The 18,501-nt window shown below is 41.8% G+C and overlaps 2 protein-coding genes across 3 annotated transcripts; one reads left to right on the top strand and one right to left on the bottom strand.

The window, feature by feature from the left end:
* On the top strand, nucleotides 1–3,256 carry LOC113122408 (growth arrest-specific protein 1). The gene has a single exon (XM_026293732.1). The coding sequence runs from the start codon at nucleotides 646–648 to the stop codon at nucleotides 1,396–1,398; it is 753 nt and encodes a 250-aa protein (XP_026149517.1). The 5' UTR covers nucleotides 1–645; the 3' UTR covers nucleotides 1,399–3,256.
* A 3,146-nt stretch (nucleotides 3,257–6,402) lies between these two features.
* Nucleotides 6,403–18,256, bottom strand: ulk3 (unc-51 like kinase 3). 2 transcript variants are annotated; one of them, XM_026294242.2, is made up of 17 exons: nucleotides 18,181–18,256; nucleotides 17,437–17,558; nucleotides 16,995–17,135; nucleotides 16,637–16,757; nucleotides 16,339–16,434; nucleotides 15,968–16,111; nucleotides 15,750–15,832; nucleotides 14,947–15,102; nucleotides 14,619–14,724; nucleotides 14,437–14,477; nucleotides 14,151–14,253; nucleotides 13,603–13,667; nucleotides 13,195–13,273; nucleotides 11,580–11,620; nucleotides 9,314–9,361; nucleotides 8,998–9,061; nucleotides 6,403–7,601 (listed from the first exon to the last, which is right to left on the bottom strand). In XM_026294242.2, exons 2-17 carry the CDS (start codon nucleotides 17,539–17,541, stop codon nucleotides 7,585–7,587), a joined length of 1,410 nt encoding a protein of 469 aa, XP_026150027.1. In that variant the 5' UTR covers nucleotides 17,542–17,558; nucleotides 18,181–18,256; the 3' UTR covers nucleotides 6,403–7,584. The 2 variants fall into 2 exon arrangements, with proteins under 2 accessions (XP_026150027.1, XP_026150028.1); XM_026294243.2 differs by lacking the exons at nucleotides 6,403–7,601; nucleotides 8,998–9,061; nucleotides 9,314–9,361; nucleotides 11,580–11,620 and adding an exon at nucleotides 11,641–11,829.
* Nucleotides 18,257–18,501: the final 245 nt, after the last annotated feature.

Here is an 18,501-nt window from a genome sequence, read left to right as displayed (position 1 = left end):
GCGTAACAGCGAGACGTGGGACAAAGACGCACATAGCGGGACGAAACGCGACAGATCGAAGCCTCTTCCAGCTTAAAAAAAAAACAAAACATCGTAATACGTGGACTGGTGTTAAAAAAGTGGCAGAGCTGGGAACAGGAGTCGAATCTAGCAATGGCAAGAAAGATGAGTTTAAGAGTAACAGTTGAATTGTGGACGATAACTGTGGTTACAGTACGCGTTAACTTTGGATAGCATTAACGGTGCGTCGCAGGGTCCAGTTCATGTGAGCACCGGAGGCGTGGAGCAGGCACAGACCGCGCTTTGGAGTTTGATTTTCCACTTTTGACCGGACATGCTTCCCGGAATGACTCTGTTGCTGCGCTGTTTCTCTTTTTTGCAGCCACGCGTGGCGGTTTCCCTGAATCCAAACCAGACTTCCAGCACTGCAGAGCGGGAGGAGGCAAAGTTAACGAGCGAGTTGGTGGATAATTTATAACAATTCGCCGGTTCAGTAATAATCAGTTTGGTTTTAATGTCCATTTATGGAATAATAGCGCGCGCGCGCGTGTGTGTGTAAAGCGCAGTCTGTGAGGTTCTATGTGTAAACTGTCCTGAGTGTAACGTGCTGGTGGAGAAAGTGCACGACTTGAACTCCATCCAAGCATGAAATGTTGGTGCAGCGCCCTGGCGCTTCTCCCATGGGTGCTGGTGGCCGTAGATGCCCAGCTAATCTGCTGGCAGGCGCTCCTTCGGTGCCACAACGAACCGGACTGTGATCTTGCCTACAATCAATACTTGGCAGCTTGCGAGGGCAACATCAGAGGGACGAGGCGACAGTGTCCGAGCCACTGCATCAACGCGCTGATCAGGCTAAATCACACCCGCAGCGGGCCAGACCTGGAGACCTGCGACTGCGCCGAGGACATGGAGTGTCTCAGCGCCAAGAGAGCCATAGAGCCGTGCCTCCCCCGCAGATATCCGAGCGATGCCGGGGGGATAGGGTGCATGGAGGCCCGACAGCGCTGCGAGGAAGACAGCAGCTGCCACACCTCCCTCACGGCCTACCTGTCATACTGCGGACAGCTGTTCAATGGCAGGAAGTGCTCCTCAAAGTGTAAAGCCACAATTCAGCAGATGCTGTTCATCCCAAATGGCATGCTGCTCAACCGCTGTGTGTGTGATGGGGTGGAGAGGCCTTTCTGCGAGGTGGTCAAGGAAAACATGAGCAAACTCTGCTCCATAGGAGACCACAGTGTTATTTCAGACCAGCCTGATGTGGATGACACATATGAGGATGAAGACTATGACCCCAAAAATGACAGAGAGGACGTGTATGACGACCATTCCTCTGCTTCCCAGAGGTTATCCAACTGCATGGCACTTCTCTTTCTTCCTCTGGTGCGAATATTGTACTGAGGAGTTGGGGACTTGAGACATTTGTTGGATTTCTGAATGACGCTGTGACATTTGGGGCAAGTGACTAGAAGTGTGGAAGTTACACCTGGATTTTAGAGGGCTTTATGGACTGACATGCTCAGAGACACATCAGCATCATCTTGCTGGCACATTACTGCTGGATATGAACAGTGATTGTTTCTCCCCTAAGGGCTTCTCTTACATCACAGTTTAGTTGCATGGTGACACAGTAGTGACTTCAGTTTGCATAGGAATTCATCTTAATGCACATCTCACTCAGGAAAGCTGCTCTTTTGATGTGCGGTTCACATTTTGACATCACACTTTGGGGGGGGGGGGGTTGCCATTTCTGTGTGCCTTGAAAGAGCTGCTGTTTGTTTGGTCTGGTTTCAGTGGTGGTGTGGAGTGTGGCTTTATTATTAAGACCTTACACAAACACTGGACCCATCCAGTCTCTGTTTGCTCTGCTCTCCATTTCAGGGGGCCTCTGCATTGTTGCAGCAACCACACTTCAAATATTTGTGGGAACAGTCAGAGGACATGCAAGGGTGTAGGATCAAGTACTTAAATTAACTGAAGTGCCTTTTTAGCACGCTGTTTAGGGCCCCTCCCTCACTGGAGATTGTTTTATTGAACTTTTCCTGAAACCCCCCCACCCCCACCCCTCCCTTCCTCCTCTCTACTGCCGCCTTTAAAACACCCCTGGCTTTGTTATTGCTGAAGCAGCAAACCATTAAAGTCTGGTGTGGATGGGTCAGCGTTTCACTGTCACTGCATGTGACAAGAGGAAAACCAGGTCTGATGTGTTTGTTTTTGTTACGTATGGGTGAATAGAATTTTAAACAAACTGTGTGAAGCAGATTGTTGCAGTGAGTTTTCATAAACTCACTGAAGAAAGGAAGTGCATTTTTGTTGGATATTAAGAAACATCAGCTGCCGTGCTCTGCCTTATTGGATCTCCAGGACTAAAATCACAACACGACAATCGGTAAACGTGGCAGTGTTAACAACAGCGTGCCAACCAGAACCACAACTGCAGCATACTGACGTCTGAGAAGTAGTCTGTTATGAATGCTCAAACATGTATGTTAATTATGCTGTTTTCTTATGAGAGTTTGAACATCTTAGGCCACGAACAGAGTGGTTGTCACTAAGTGGTTTCTAAATAACATGCACAAATTCAAGAAAACCACAGACATTGAGTTCAGATCTCAGATCCATAGTAAGATTCTTCTCTTCTGAAAACTATAGGTTGAAGGATTTATTTAGTGAGTTTGCGATCGAGTATTTTCATTGGACGGATTTCATGAGTAGATGTTCTGTGCGGCTAATGAGCAGCTAGCAGGACTAATGTTGATTCAAACCAGCAGCAGTGTCACTTTGTTAAGCACAACCTTTGTTAAGCTGTTTAGTTAAAAGGGAAAGTAAACATTTGTGTTAGTATTCGTCACTTGTAATAAAGCCGCGTATTAATATCTCTGCCACTTGAAATTGTGTTAAAACTAATATTTTTGTTTTGTTCTGACGTCTAGAGCAATGTTGATAAATGTTAAGTTATGAAGTTAGAATATGAAGAATGTGTATATATTTTACAATTATATGAAGTAAAATATGCCAGTGTCTGGCAACTGTCACCTAAATGGATTTAATACGATATAAACCTGCAGATGTAGCTCAGATGTTTCCCGCAAAACCTGATGTGATTTAGTGTTTCCAATTTTTCATCTCACCATGTGCAGTAAACACCTCAGAGCAGTGTCTTCCATGTGGGTGAGTTTTATAATAAAGTGCTTATGAGCTAAAGCTGTGTAATAATGTGATTTGTCTAGATCAAGAAAGAAAGTTTGGTGACCCAGTGTGTGTGTCTGATGAGTCTCTAAGGCACAATTAAGCTTGATATTTAATCCATATCATGCTGACGAGTCTCAGTCCTACATTTTTGGTACATAATCCAGTAGTCATTGGTTCAGAGGAACCCTCTATGAATATGAGGTATATTTGGCACTTTGGGAATAAAAAGCCACTGAGAAGTGGCTACAGTCTCGAAATCTACATATGCCAAGACTTCATATCGCAAAGTTATTATCATTTATCTTTTGGAAGAGACATGCACTTTTATTTACTGGTTTTCATCTTTCCGTCCTCCGGCCAAGTGGCCCCACAGTAAGAACCGCATGTCGCTGTGTTTCAGTCTAGTGTTTAAGGGATTAGGTCAGTGTAACTGAAACCTGGTGAGGAATTTTAAGTATCTAGTGGTTGTACAATAAATCCTCATTAGAGCAAAAAAGGCGAGTCAGGATTCGACTTACATTTTGAGCTCGAGCTGTAATTTAAACATCATGATTTTTAGAGAGGGAAGCCAGGGAAGAAGCTGGCCATGGAAAACATGATTCAGCTCATCCAGCTGGTTTGGTAAAAGGAGTTCACTATATTCACTCAGATTCACCTTCAGTGTCTTCACATACTTAGTTAACGAATAAAACTCAAATGTTTCAGAGCAAGAAACCATTTGATGCTTGTTCCATACTTACTATGGTATTTGTGAGTCATTAACCAACTATATAAAGGATCATTTAGCATTGTTGCTAGGTCTGAGGTGTACACCTGTTTTAAAAATGTAACGTTAATTATGTCCAAAGGTATAAAAATGCTATAAAATCCACAGAGATAAGGTTTTTTTTTAAAGCAGAAGGAACAGAATTAGTTAAATCCACCTTGAAATTTCTTGTCTAATGTGCACATTTAATAATTTAACAGAAGGATAATCATCAGGTCAGAGCTACTGGGTTCTGTATTTCTGTTCTGTCAACTTGTGCTGCCATCCTTTGATAAAAATATATGTCTTTATGACCCATATTTGTTGGGATTGTTCTGAGCCTTGCGTGACAAAGTTGGTTGAGTAATTGAACGTTTGTTACTTGAGTTAACAGGTGGCGAATTTCAACAGGATCTCCGACCCTGGAGAACTTGTACACAGCTTCTCCTGATTTTCCGTTAACCACAGGAATCCCCGAGCACTTCCAACTGTCTATTGTGTCGTAAAAAAACAGGGAGCTAGAGAAACAAAGTGGCCTGTAGCTACAGTGTACAGCATGACTCCCGCCACTTCAGCCGGATTGTTTTTGGTCCAGTCTGTCTTAAACATTGCCACGCATCTTCAAGTCCTCCAACATAATCACCCTGCCCCCTTCAGACCCCTCCACCCCCGAAACCTCCCCACCCCAATTCTGGGAGCAAAATCAAAACAAACATGAGCAGAGCAGCCTTGGGGAGTTGAGTGTGTGGAGGGAACAGGGGGTTACAGAGGCAGCTCTGTGCTGGAGCCCATTTTCTAAATTGTCTTTTTTTCAACTCCCCTGACCCCGACTCTCTCTTCACCGCTCCAAAGTGGGAGTGACCGGGGGATTTAGGGGGCTCTTGTCTCTCATAGGTACAATGTTCCATTCATGATAGCCATCGAGCCACAGTGAATGGCTGACCTGCTCTCTATTATTCAGTGCAATCGGTGCTGGAGTCAAGGGGACCCAGTTCCTTCAGGTCTAGAACATAGAGACCCCTCTTTATGAGTAATGTGGGTGTCAGTTGATTTGACAACTGTCCTGTTAACAGTATCAACTGAGAGAGATTGAGAGGGAGAGCCTGGAAGGGGAAAGGGCATAAGTAGTGTTGTTGGAGCTGCAGCAAAATGGAGACCAATTAAAGCCACAGTGCGTGTGCTGTGGTTAGGGAGAGGAGAATGGGAGGGGGTGAAGTTTTCCCTCTAAGTAACCACTCTTTCTGGGTTGCATTACTGTACGGATATTTGACGCACTTTTGGGGGGCTATATTTAATTGGCAGCACTCTGAGAAATAAGTAACAAAGCAAGCAAAAGGGTCAAGATGACATCCAAGGTTTTCCTGGCAACATAATGCTCATGTCATGATTAAAGCAATGAAGCTGAGCCAACACCATGGGCACCTCTAGCCAATTAGAGCCTCCTCCACAGCACAGCCACATTTGCAGCATCCTTTTGCTCCGGGACATGCGAGCTATGCTGCTCTCTGTTCCAACTGTCTGGGAGTGGTTTGTACTACCTGGCATGCCAGGTGATGGTGGGCAAAAAGCAAACACTGCTCTAAATCATGGTCAGATTTAAAAACCACTTGTTAAACCTGAGTTGAGGTTCACTGCTGCTGATGGTTTTTCCAGCATTTTGTGTTTTGAGTGAGAGAGATTTACAGTAGTATTGTGTTTCCATAAAGTTGAGGGGCTCACAGCAGTTTTTCTTCCTGCTACGGGTCAAGCTCAGGATCAGGTGGTTTGCACAGGACTGAAACGATTTGATCAGGTTCAGGTAAACACAGGAGCCTACATTTCCCATGATGCAAAGTCCATTAGAGCCACATTTGAAAACTACACAACTCCAGTTTGCAATCCTATGAAATGTTTCTACAGCTAGAGTAGGACTAACCGTAACTATTAAACTGCTCATTGTGTGTATCGTTGGAGTGCCCCTTCAGTGATCCTTTATCTCTCCAAATGTTGGTGGTGCTGATCCATTGAGCCTCCATCTTTTTGTGGATGTTTAAATACTTTAGGTTAAAATTAGCAACAGAATTGTCCAACTATGAGTAATCATTTGGTTGTAAGAAGTGTAAAAGTCGCAATGCTGTTTGTCAGCAGAGCTATGTGATGAAAGGAAATAATACGCATAAAACTCTTTGTGTTATTCCCATAGTTTCAAATATTTGGAAATTTGCAAGTTCACTTTCCATAGTTTACTAGCCTTACATTTGGATCATATAATTATCAAAATGTCCTCATTTCCCCTGCCTGCCTTCCTCTCTCCTCCCCTCGTTGACACGAGCCAGCTGTTTCTGCAAAGAGCGGCCTTCCAGATGACGATGATGGTGCGGGACCAGCAGCGCTGCTCCCACGACAGCGAATAAATCTTTCTATAGGTTCTGAAAAACAAGCATTTGCCTCGTGCTGCTGATAAAACGAAGAAGTTAACAGGCTATGGAGACTTTTGAGATTGACATTTTATTTTCCACTGAATTTTTCATTTAATAAATACATTATAAAATCCCAGCTGTATAAACATTCAAATAAAAATAAAACAACACACCAGTATGGAAATCTTGCCAGCAGACATATTTATACATCTCCCATTTGATTCCTGCTTCAGGTACTTTCTCCATTTGCCTTAAGAATTCTATTCACAAAGTAAAGCTCCCTTTTAGAGGATTCAAGCACTTTATGTATCTGAAATCAAAACAGTCCATGAAGACCTACAACAGCGAGGATTATCAGTCTGCCAGAATGTCAAGCTTTTCACAGAGGCCTAGTTATGAAGGCTTTCGTTGAACGCCACAACTCACTGTATCCCTCAAACATGAGGACAGTGCCAAACCTAAGAAAATGCGCGTCCAGTGTAAATAAAGCAGAGGCCGCACCTCTCCAGTTTTTCCTCAAAGTGGTGGAGAGGGCTCCATCAGCAGAGAGAGCATGGTGAGTCTGTGGTTGACCCACAGTAAAGGCAGTGGGGAAAGTGGGGGGTGAAGGGGTTCCATGTTTGCAGAGGCATTGATATAATATTCTTATTACTACAGCTGAAAACTGTGATATTCGATAATGTCACAGTTTTCATTTGATTGTAATTTTCGGTTTTCACAGTTGTTAAACGTGCGTCAAGCACATGTGGATGTTCTGCACTGAAACCAGTGCAACAGCATCAGTTGAAGTCGTTTACCATGATAGTGAGGTATTGTCATACAAGCTGTCCTTTATTTACATATCAATGGTGTGTCAGGAGGAGGGGTCTGAGGCTGAACGGTGCAACAACACAGTATTAAGAGCAGGGAACTAACGTTCACATTCACCAGTGTGCAAATCCGAAATTCAAGAGCTACTTTCAGTATTTTACCAGTCAGAATGTTTTTCCTGGGAAAAAATAAACACAAGTTCTCCACCTGGCAAATTATCTGCTAGAAAAACTTTCCAGCAACAACCAAAATATTGACCGCATTTGGCTGGCGACTGTAAGATCCCACCCGGGCAGCTGGTTAGGGTGAGGTCTGACGCAGGTTTGAGTTGGCCTCAGCAGAAACCGGGTCAGGTGAAAGCTTTGTGTCCAAACTGAACACTGACAGGCAGTCTCACGCTGAGTCGACCGTCCCAGCCAGTTCCCATGGTGGTCGTCAAGCTCACTGCAAACAGCAGGCTGAGGAGACAGAAATGATTCCTGTGACTCACTTTTTCAAGTCATATAACACTTTCCATTCTGAATATATTTTAAATCAAATCACAAAGAAAATGGAGCTCCATGGGATTGATAACCACGTTAATCAATGAAGAGGGTGGTGCTGAATACTAGCTTCACTGTGAGTGTAATGCAACTATACTGAAACCTCAACATAATCCTCTTAATCTTTTAGTGAGCTATACACTCACCATATAAATATCAATCCTGACCCTGAAGGAGAAGAGGTCCTGAACATCTGAACAATTATTATCAAAAATGCCCTCAGTGTTTATTTGATTTCATTTCTCTTTATCTAAAGTATGGAGCATCATCCTTTACGAGGTGTGAAAATACCTCTGCTTGGGATATGGAGTACTTGCCACCCCAGGCCCTGACATTGATCATCACGTCTGAAATGTAAAACGTCTGTGAGGGGTCTCAGGGAAACGTCGCTGCCTGTTTTGGTCTAGTCTCGGATCAGATAGACTTGGGCGTTGCTGCAACCCCTCTGTAGTACAGCTGTTGTTGGTTCGGTGCCAGCCGGTACGGTCGACTGTGGTGTAGTTTTATTAAAATAACAGCAGCAGAAAAAGAAGCCACGTTCTTCATGAAACTTGAGCAGCCTCTAGAGTTATTGGTGCACCTTCCCCCATTTTTTTGGGTTATAATTCCCCAGGAATTCCTTGCTAAGAACAGGATATTGTCTAGGCTTTAGTTATACACTATCCATCTTGGGACTGAGTCTAGAAAATACCGTGAATTAGGCTGTGTGTATGTTGGTTACAGCTAGACCAGTTCAAGTATATTGAAAAGCTACTTTTTTTTTTACATTTTTATAGAGTTTAATACTTTGAAGTTTGGTGTATTTTAAATCTCAACTTTACATTATGGATAGTTTCAATCTCAAAGGGTCACACTGTTTGAGTTTGATATGTGCTAAACAAACACAGACTCTTACGATATATAGAAGTTAAGTTTCCCTGTGAGGATTTGAAAGGAATGTAGTGTAGATGTGTGTGCTGTTGTTGTTTCTGGTGTTTCTGTGTAAGGAGGTTACGCTTTGCTAGCACCAAGTCTCAATTTCACTAGGTAGACTTTACAAGAGGGCAGAGGACAGAGCAGCCCGGGGCTGCACTGAAATGAAATCAAAAAGCCAGACAGCCCTGCAGGGTGGCCAGCACAGGAGAGAATGGCTCATATTTTACTCATATTTTACTACCTCTGCTGAAAGACATTTCATTACAACTTCAGGCAGTTATTCTTCACTTAACCCCCACTACCTTCCCATACCAAACCTCCCTATAGCCACTTATCAGTGTGGCTGTAAAGCTCTCAAAACACACTCTGAAGTCCACAACACAGCAGGAAAACTCACAGCTTCTGACAGAGTCTGCAAGACTTTCTCGATCCAGAGACACGTCTCTCTGATTCTCCTGCATCTGAAGGTTAAAAAATATACATATAGTTTACGATATAGTAAACACCCAAAACAACAAAAGATGTACACATGAATACAAATATAGGAAGTAAATGGTTTTATGATCATCTAAATCCATTATTAATGGACATCACCGTTTTAAATACTGTCATTTATTTAAATCAGACTTGTTTTCAGAGATGAATTAAGTTATACAGTGTAAAGTTTTGTATATGTTCCTTCAGTTACACATTGGGAATGAATGTACGCCTACCTTGATATGTTTTTTGAGGTATTCAGCTCTGGTCATCAGGCTTTTAATCTGATGAGAGACATTAAATCAGAAATGTAATTACAGTTAACACTTACGTTTAAACACAAGTGATCACGTACATTACTGACCACACTTTTGTGATGCTCTAGGGAGGGAAATTGGTTGGGCCACCACTTTCGTTCAGGATGAAATACTGGATGGACTGCCAAGAGCAGTTTTGGCTCTCAAACAATGAATTTTACTGATATTTAACAATCAGTTTTCATTAGGTTAAAATTTCAATTTGTCCAACACTTTGGTTTCTCAGTAAATTCCTGTAAAGTTAATAGTTTCATCAGCTTTGGCTGCAGCTTTTAGTGACTGCCAGACATCTGCATGTTATGCCGTTGTGCATAGAGTTAGCACAGCTTCACTGAGCTGCTGGGATGGCTGTAGATCTTGTTTTATAAAATGTACTTTTAACTGCCAACTTTTTATTCTAAGTTGCATTCACTGCAATGTGTTCACAGGTCAAATACATTTCTTTGTTTTATCTGAATAGACTGCATATGGCACATATGTACATGTAGTAGCTGTTGTAATCACATGCTTGGTGATGATGAAGGCTTCTAGTGGCACCTCATACCGAGTTGTACCACTACTGTTGTAGTACAAAGCAAACCCTCTTGGGTATTTCTACAGTAGCCTAACATCTTAGGGTCATAATGACTGGAGACCTAATCTGATGGCTTGCGTAACGTCCCTTTGAAGCCCCAATCTGTTGTGGTAAAGAATCATCCTAACCACAGGCTTTTAGTATCCAGCTCTGACCCAACCTTAAGTAGCCACAGCTCTTTAATCACAATTCCTTTAATCAGCAAATATAACAAACGTGGAAGAAAGTCTTCACGAGTGAGCAAGGTATATAAGACATATCGATAAGTATCATGGTACATATACTGAAACAGGCCACAAGACAACAAAACCCCATGTATGTACCTTTAATGATAATGACACTATGTCAACATACACTAGGTAAATCAAAGCTATGGTTCACATATGAGAAGTGAGGATACTGAGTTACAGCTTTGAAAGGCTAAAGTGCTCTACAGTAGATATGAACGCACATGGAGGCCAGTCATGGTAGCATGTGTTGGCTCTTTTGGGTTCTCACATATACACATGCTTTCAATCTGATCCCCCACCTCGCCTCCCTGATGCTGTGTTAGATTATTACACCCGCATCTGAATTTACTTAAGACAAGCAGCCATAAAACTTCAAATAGGGCGGTCTATGAGGCCATTCAAACTCCCATCCCCCTTTTTGGGGTTTCTTGGCAAAACACCATTGTCTGTTGTAAGCTTAGTTGCTGGCTAAACAATGCACACAAACAAGCAGGCCTGAAGCATTAATTTAATTTCCATGCGCAAGTCTTTTCCATGTGGTGGTAAAAGTAAAATATCAATGCTCGTGTTAGTGTTCAGTAATGATTAAAAGTTATGACCAGTAAATTTACTGGACCATCAAAATTTAGGGTTTGTTCAAGTCTGGTCTAATCTACAGGACTATTAGTGCAACTGAATGACACAGACTAAATGGAGGAACTTTGCAGTTTACCAACGTTGATTACTATTATTTATTTAGTCACTGAATGGAAAACATAAACCAACAATATTTTGCTGAACACATATTGTGTTATCGAATTACCTGTCTGGTATGGTGTCAGGGAGCAGTTACTGTGTTTGAGGTCACCTGATTAATATCAAACATTAACTCTTTTTTTTTTTAATCTCTTTTATGTTTTCCACCAACTCCTGAGAGGAACAAATGGCTCTGACCTTCCTGAATCTTCAATATGTTCCACAGTAAGTAGCAAACTTTGACCCTGCTGTGTGGTGCAGTAAAAAGAGTAAAACCAAATCTGAAAAAAATAAATAAATAAATTAACTGAACGATGTTATAAAGCTTCATAGTGCTCAGGGGAACAACAAAGTTGAGTGATCATCCTCTGTCTGCTGCTAGACGAGACTCTTTTTACAAAGAAGTATCCAATTATAAAGTGGACAGTGATCTATGGGTAGGAAACAGTACTACAGCTGATAGATTATGTTATTTGGCCTTTATCACATAAAACATGTGACTATAAGAAGCAAGCTCAAGGATCATGTGCTGGAGCAACTATTGTGCTCTCAGAGCTGGGTGATCAGCTGAGGGGCTTGCTGGGAGGTGACAGATAGTCATTCCTACTGCAAGCACTCAACTACAAGCCCTTCATCGCCCACTCACCTCGCTGTGAAGCAGCTCTCTCCTGCGACCCTGGGGCTCAGCTGCCTCACCAAAAAAGGACAAACAGAAGACACGAAAAAAAAAAGAGAAGAATAATGAGAAGAGGGTGGAAGGAGAGAGTCCACTACCTAATCACCTTGTTTATTCAAGAATAGGTCAACTACTAGATTGGATTTCGCTAGTGCTTAGACTCAGTGCTCGTGAGTGGAAATGCTTCTGATGTAGTCCAGTGTTTTTGCAGTCAGTCATCCTAGAGGGGAGAGTGACAGTTAGGAGGGGGAGGAGGAGGGATCTCTGGCAGTGAGACATGTTTGAAAGCTGTGTAACAAAGAGGTCTTAGCCAAACAAAGAACCAATGTTTTCTCCCTATAATCCCCCTGGTGGTATTTGCTGTGCCTCACAGTGAGGCTCCCTCACACTGCTGAGGAAGGTTGGTTAACATGGTGTTATCTGGACTAGTATCATATATAACTGATCCAATGAGAAGTTGGAGTTTCTCCTTAACACATTTAATAAAAATCATTCAGATATTTATTTAAGTGATCAATTTTATCTTTTCTTCTGGGCACTACTGTCCACAAATTCAGTTATCTCTTGAAATTTGGGAAGACAAAGTTGTAAAGCCTCCTGGTGCAGCTAAGAGACTCATGTAATCCAGTGTTTACCCTATCACTGAATGTGTGGTCAGGCATTCACCATGAAGACCTGCTAAACCACACAAAAGAGGATTTTAGGTTTTACACAAAAAGTAAAGAATCACTCAAGCACAAAGAACAAAATCTGTAACATTTGTTAGGAAAAAAAATGAACTCAACTGTAGTATAAAGTATCAGAGCCTACTGGATGAATATTAGATAGGGTTGGCTGACTCATTGGAGCTCTTGCCTTTTAGAGAAATAATAGTTTTTGTTTGTTTCCAGTGAGTAATAACACAAGAAACAAAGTGTGCTGTCTGAATGGGAAGCAGATGGCAAGGCTCTTATACCACACACAGGGTGCTGGCACTGGGTCTGATCGCAACTCAAAGCCACATCTGGATCACTCTATCCCACCTCTTCCATTAGGCTAATCTTTCAGATGAGCTCATGAGCCTGGCCTAATGAATGCCAGGGCACAGAGAGAAACACTGGACTGTCCTCTGCGGCTTCTCTTTGTTTGTCTGTCTCCCACTTATTATGTGTCCTCAGCTCTTTCCAAAGCAGTTGCTTCATTCTGTCTTGTTCTCTGTCAGCTTGTCTTTCACTCTTTCTAAATCACTTTCTGCAAGTTATTTTCCATCTCTTTGAGACTTGTTGTTCTATATCCATCCATCCATCCATCCATCAACTATACCTGTTCATTCCTAATTAGGGTCCCAGGGATCTGCTGGAGCCTATCCCAGCTCTCGTGGGTGAAAGGTTACCAGTCTTGTTCTACATCCATCACTCTCAAAGTTGCTCACTCTCTCTGTTCTGTTCTCTGTCTCTCCTTCTGTTTCCAGTTAAAATTCTCATAAAGTGCCACTATATATTCATTGCCAAGGCACGTAAATATTGGGTTCCATTGAATCAGGTGCAGTAAAGCACAGGATAACTGCATAAAGCCATCCTTTATGGAAGAAATGGTGTTTATCTACCTGCTAGTGCCAGCAGTAGTTCTCCTAAGCACTGCTGGTACATATCCAGGGCCTCATAATCATCCAATCCATGCTCTTCCTAAAAGGAAATGAAAACAAGGAAACACAATGCTTTATAATCAGACCACAAAGATACCTGAGTCATCCTGGCTCATTCCTGAGATTACCAGCCTGTTAGCATGGCAACATTTGTCTATTAATAGTTGTTGGCTTCTAAAATGTTGTAAACCGCAGAGTCACACAAATATTAAAAAAAGATCTGCATAACAAACACAATGAGTAAAACCACAAAATAGATGTTCTTTGTTCACCAGTCCTAACATTTGGTTTGGAAGCAATCTATGAAAGAAGGCTTGGTTTCTACCCGGCTAGTTTTTTTTTTTTGCCAAAACAGTAATCCCTTCTAACCTTTGCAACAGCAGTGGAGGCCATCTTCAGAGCAGCAAGTAGTCGCGGTTGGTCTCGAGACATTTCTGAAATAGAAAATGAGCCTTAAATGTACCATCAATACATTCTACTAGAAAATATGCTTGTCCAGTACCTCTAGTATTATGAAGGGAATTAAAGTGATTTATTGTGAACTAAATTCCTAAAGATTTCATAATATTTATTTTAGGGCAACAGGGCAATTGAGCACAAGTGTCTGTGAGCAAAAGTCAAAATCCCTAAGAAACTGAAAGACAGACATTCTGCAGCTGACCATTATCTCTGATCTCTGCGGAAAGACAAAAGAAAATTACATATTGATCATAGAATTCTTTAAAGAAGTAGAAAGGTTTGAACATCAGTTTAATATAATTCTCCATTCCTATAATAGCAAGGTTTTGAAGATGTACGTACATACAGGGATAATTGTAGAGGGGGGAATAACTAAAGCCCCATTACTCAATTAAAACAGATATTTCATCTTTCAAGCTGTCCTCTAGTAAAGCACCTGAGCAGCTGAGTTCCGTTACCTCGGAGGACATCCCTGGAGGTCCGGGCCTCTTCAAAGCTGAGTCTGTTGTCTGACGCCACCAAGGCTTTGAGCTCCTCGGCTCTGGACACATACTGGCTGACCTGCGGGAAGTCCTCTTACATTGACTCAATCACGTCAACCACACCATATGCTCTCCATCCACACCATATGGTATTCATAGAAGAGAATTCATTCCAAGTGAAAGCCACTGGAGTGTTAAAAAAAAGACCAATTGAAAATAGAAAGAAATCCAAATGTGAATGTGGGAGTGTGTTCAGACCTACCTTCTGCCTGAGGGCGTCTTTACGTTGCCTGTCAGTCTCGTCTGGGGAAGGAGGAAAGAAAAGATGTTTTGGTTTTTCATTAAGTAAATTTACTTAGCCAGTTTATTGTGGTGGAACAAAGGCGGTGAATTGTTGAAGGGCTTAAGCCACAGACAGGATATGAGAGTGGTTGTTGTTCTTACAATGAATAGCAGGGACAAAGTGCTCAAGGGCACTGCAGTACAGAGAGAGAGCAGCCGGTCTATCCCCTTGCTCATCCTTCTGAACAGCCTGCAGGACCAGCTCTTTCTGAAAAGAGGATATAGGAACTGTCATCACTGAATGCTAATGGATAAAATTCTCCATTGCCAATGCATACATGTCATGTGCAAGCACATGTGGGGCAGGCATGAACGCAGACCTACTGACACGTGTACATGTGGTCAGTCAGTCACACACTCATTATTCACAGTCATCCAGAGCAGACACACACAAGCCTACACATACTTCCCTTTCTTTTTATTTTCTTACCGCTTTCGCTAAACTTTCAGCACTTGGCATATGCTCCAAGTCCACAAACGGGTGCGTGAAGAACTCTGCAAAGGTGATCCGGGTATCTGGATTTCTCTCCAGCAGCCGCAAAAGAAGGTCCCTGCAGTCCTTGGATACCCTGGCCCCTGGGGGAAGCTGATGCACACAACGTGACCTTATTATCTTGCACTTAATTCGCAGGACAATCCAAAGGAAAAGGAGAGCAAATTGCTGCCAAAGACCTTCTACTCTCACATCACTGCTTTCTATCAAAAGATGACCTTAAACTTTCTGTGTGAACTTCTGGGTTCACACAGAAACTGGGATACAAGCCATCAAGTCTAAGCCATCAAGTCTAATGTTTAACACAATAATGCTATTGAAAGGGTCCACCAAAAAAGTATAGTTATCAGTTAACTGTCACAAGGTAACCAAACTGTAGTCTGTGTATGCAGCAGGCAAATCATTTGGGCAGTTACCTTGTAGATGAAACATTATACAAGCCCGCTGTACACTAGTGTTTTTTAACATATAAAGTCATTTTATTCATCTAAATCAAAGATTGTTCTTTTAAATGTTAGATGTAAAATTATCTAACAAGTCCTCATTCAGCTGAATGCCTTCACTGCCAGTAAAGTGAGATAAGGTTAAACGATGACAGAATGCCACCTAGTGGTTTTATAGTGAACATTCAAAAGTACAGAGACAATATCTGTGATATATGATATGATATGATATGATATGATATGATAAGTCTTGTCCAAGATTTTCACTGAGTTACTCATTGATTGCTCAATGCTTACCTCAATAGCCTGTTTACTCCGGATCTTCTCCTCCAGTTCAGCATATGACCTTGATGCAAACGGTGCTCTCCCAAACAGAGCTTCTATACGCACACAAACAATATTCAGGATTATTAATAATTGCAGAGTAATTATCAATAAAAACAAATGTGCCTGCTCTTAATTATGCCCATGATTCATGTCAAAGGAGATGAAAAAGATGAACACAACAAACTCACCATACAGAATGACTCCTACTGACCACAGATCAACCCTGGAGTCGTACTGGCGATGGCACACCATCTCAGGAGCCATGTAAAGAGGAGAACCTCTTAGGATACTCTTCTCATCCCATGGTGACATGTACTGGGCGAAACCAAAATCTGAGAGCAACTCAGAAGGTAAACAACACATTCACACCAGTGGATACAATCACTCATGTTCAAAATGCAAAGTGCACAAAAGAGTGTTGTTTGAAACATAACAGTAAAGAGCATAACAATGATTCAGTGTTTGTTGAGTTTGGCACATTTCTCCTAATGCCACAATTACATACAAACTGCTGTGTGTTTAAGTACTGGTGTGAGAGTGTCTGCAAGGATAAAATCACCCGCTAGTTTGAGGACAGAGCCGCTGAGCAGAATATTTTGAGGTTTCAAATCCAGGTGTGAGATGTTTCGCTCATGAAGAAACTGGAGAGCACAGGCTGTTTGAGCAGATGCACAGACAAAAACAAAAAAAAAACAAAACACAGTGATACTTAGTCCACATTGTGCAGTCCCACAGTCTGCAATGTATATGTTATTTTTACCAAAGTTACTGTAAGCATGTGAAATTGAAAAGTATGCAAAGTCCTTAGATTATGCACTGCAGACATGGAGTTTTACCCAGGTCTGGCAATAGCTTACCTATCTGCTGCAGGAAGCGTCGGGCCACCCCTTCAGGTAAAATCCTGCGACTGCGAATGAAGCAAGAGAGATCTCCACCAGAACACCATTCCAGGATCAGATAAATATTCTCAGCATCCCACTGAGGAAAATAAAGACTCTTGTTCCAATTATTTTATTTTTTTGGGGACATAAAACTCACAGCCATGTCTACAAATAGAATGCCTTTTCCTGTTGTGCTTTCTAGTTATAGCATGGCATTAAATCAATAGACACTCACTCCTATAAATATAGAGCATAATCAGATTTAGTGAACAGTTTTTTCATTTTATAACACATCCCTTGTATACGCTAGAACAATCTAAACAAATGTGCTTACCAGAAAGTCTTTGAGCTGAACTATATGAGGGTGGCACACAGTCTTGAGGATTTCAATCTCTGTGAGCAGGTTTTCTGTAGATGCCTTATTTAGAGTTTTCTTCCCAACCACCTTTACTGCCACCACTTCTCGACTATCTCCCTGCAATACCACAGGCAGGCATTAGACTTCCATTTTCACTGTTAACCACAAAAGATTGGACATAAAATACCAGTGGCTGTAAGTAAGTACTGCAAATATATTCAGTGTGCACTGTCAAGCATGCTACAGTGCTGAATTCACATTATTAGTTTGTTAAGTAAGGTAAGCAAAGCCAAGTGAAGTATAGAGAGCCTTGCTGCTGAACACCTGAGTAAAACCTGTAGCCAAAAGAGAAACATGAATGATAAAGAAGATTTTGGCCTCATCTGATGTTTCCCCCCTGACATCAGCACAAACTCACCTTTCTGTAAGCTTTGTACACTGTAGCATAGGTACCACTGCCCAGCCGCTCTGTGAGGATGAAATCTCTCAGTTTTGGAGGAGCAAAGCTGGAGCCCGAGGCCATGCTGGCAACAGCAACATCTGAAATGCAATATCAATATATTACTGATACCCAGAAGTGAAGCTCACATCCAGCTGCAGAATAGTGACGCTAACCATGCACCTGCTGAGGACACTAAGGTCTCCTTCATTTGTGGAAAGAAGGGATGCTATGTAATAGCTTTTGTATGATAAACAACACACAACAGGTGAATTTAACACCCTCGCGAACCTTTAGGCTCTTATTCAATGCATATTAATAACTCAAACTGCAGCAAGTTCTCTTAACAAACATCCAGTTTTTATATTGTGACAGAAATAGTCCCTGCAGGTCTCGATGATGTAGGTTACTCCGAATATGTGTCGGTTCTCAATCGGCTCTTTAAGGCTGTTTAACCCTAATCCGGGACACCGGGATGCATCCTCCGTCCTGAACATGGAAGCTGTAAACTGATGTTTTCTGAATTTGGAAATCTAGCGACCTAATGTACAGGTAGCTAACGTTAGCTAACGCTAGTTAACGAGCATAAATGTACTGTTATTCAACTGCTAGCCAGAAATCAAACGGAAAGACTTCACTTGTTAGCTAGCTAGACCTTTCCTCAAGCAGTCAGGCGTTTTCTGTAATTAATTAGATATCGCGTTAGAAATGGCTGGTACCTACCTATCGGCACACATGAAAGATAAATCAATGTTTACATGTTCAGGTTCACTCAATGCGATTTTAGCTGATATCAAAATGAATGACAAAATGTGCTACTGCCATCTAGCGTTGGCCCTCCATTACTGCACAGTGAATATAAACATTGACTTAAACATAGGTCAGTTTCAATTTGGCACCTTTAATTTAATTGTATATTTGGTCTTTTAATAAAATTGTATATAGTTTTTAACAAAACTTTAGTCGTTGTTATTAGATTTTAGTTTTAGTTTTAGTACAAACATTTGGAAACATGTCAGAGTAGTTTTTGTTAGTGACATTTTA

This window comes from Mastacembelus armatus, chromosome 3 (genome assembly GCF_900324485.2).
Source record: "Mastacembelus armatus chromosome 3, fMasArm1.2, whole genome shotgun sequence".
Classification (NCBI taxonomy): domain Eukaryota; kingdom Metazoa; phylum Chordata; class Actinopteri; order Synbranchiformes; family Mastacembelidae; genus Mastacembelus; species Mastacembelus armatus.
Note: the sequence above shows the minus strand (reverse complement) of the source record. Positions and strands in the feature narration are given on the sequence as shown.

Coding starts and splice junctions, on each gene's coding strand:
- ulk3 (XM_026294242.2), bottom strand. CDS start 17,541: ATGGCCTCGGGCTCCAGCTTTGCTCCTCCAAAACTGAGAGATTTCATC. Junction 16,758..16,994: donor TTCAGCTCAAAGACTTTCTG/GTAAGCACATTT, acceptor TATTTTCCTCAG/TGGGATGCTGAGAATATTTA. Junction 14,254..14,436: donor AAGACGCCCTCAGGCAGAAG/GTAGGTCTGAAC, acceptor GACTTCCCGCAG/GTCAGCCAGTATGTGTCCAG.
- LOC113122408 (XM_026293732.1), top strand. CDS start 646: ATGAAATGTTGGTGCAGCGCCCTGGCGCTTCTCCCATGGGTGCTGGTG.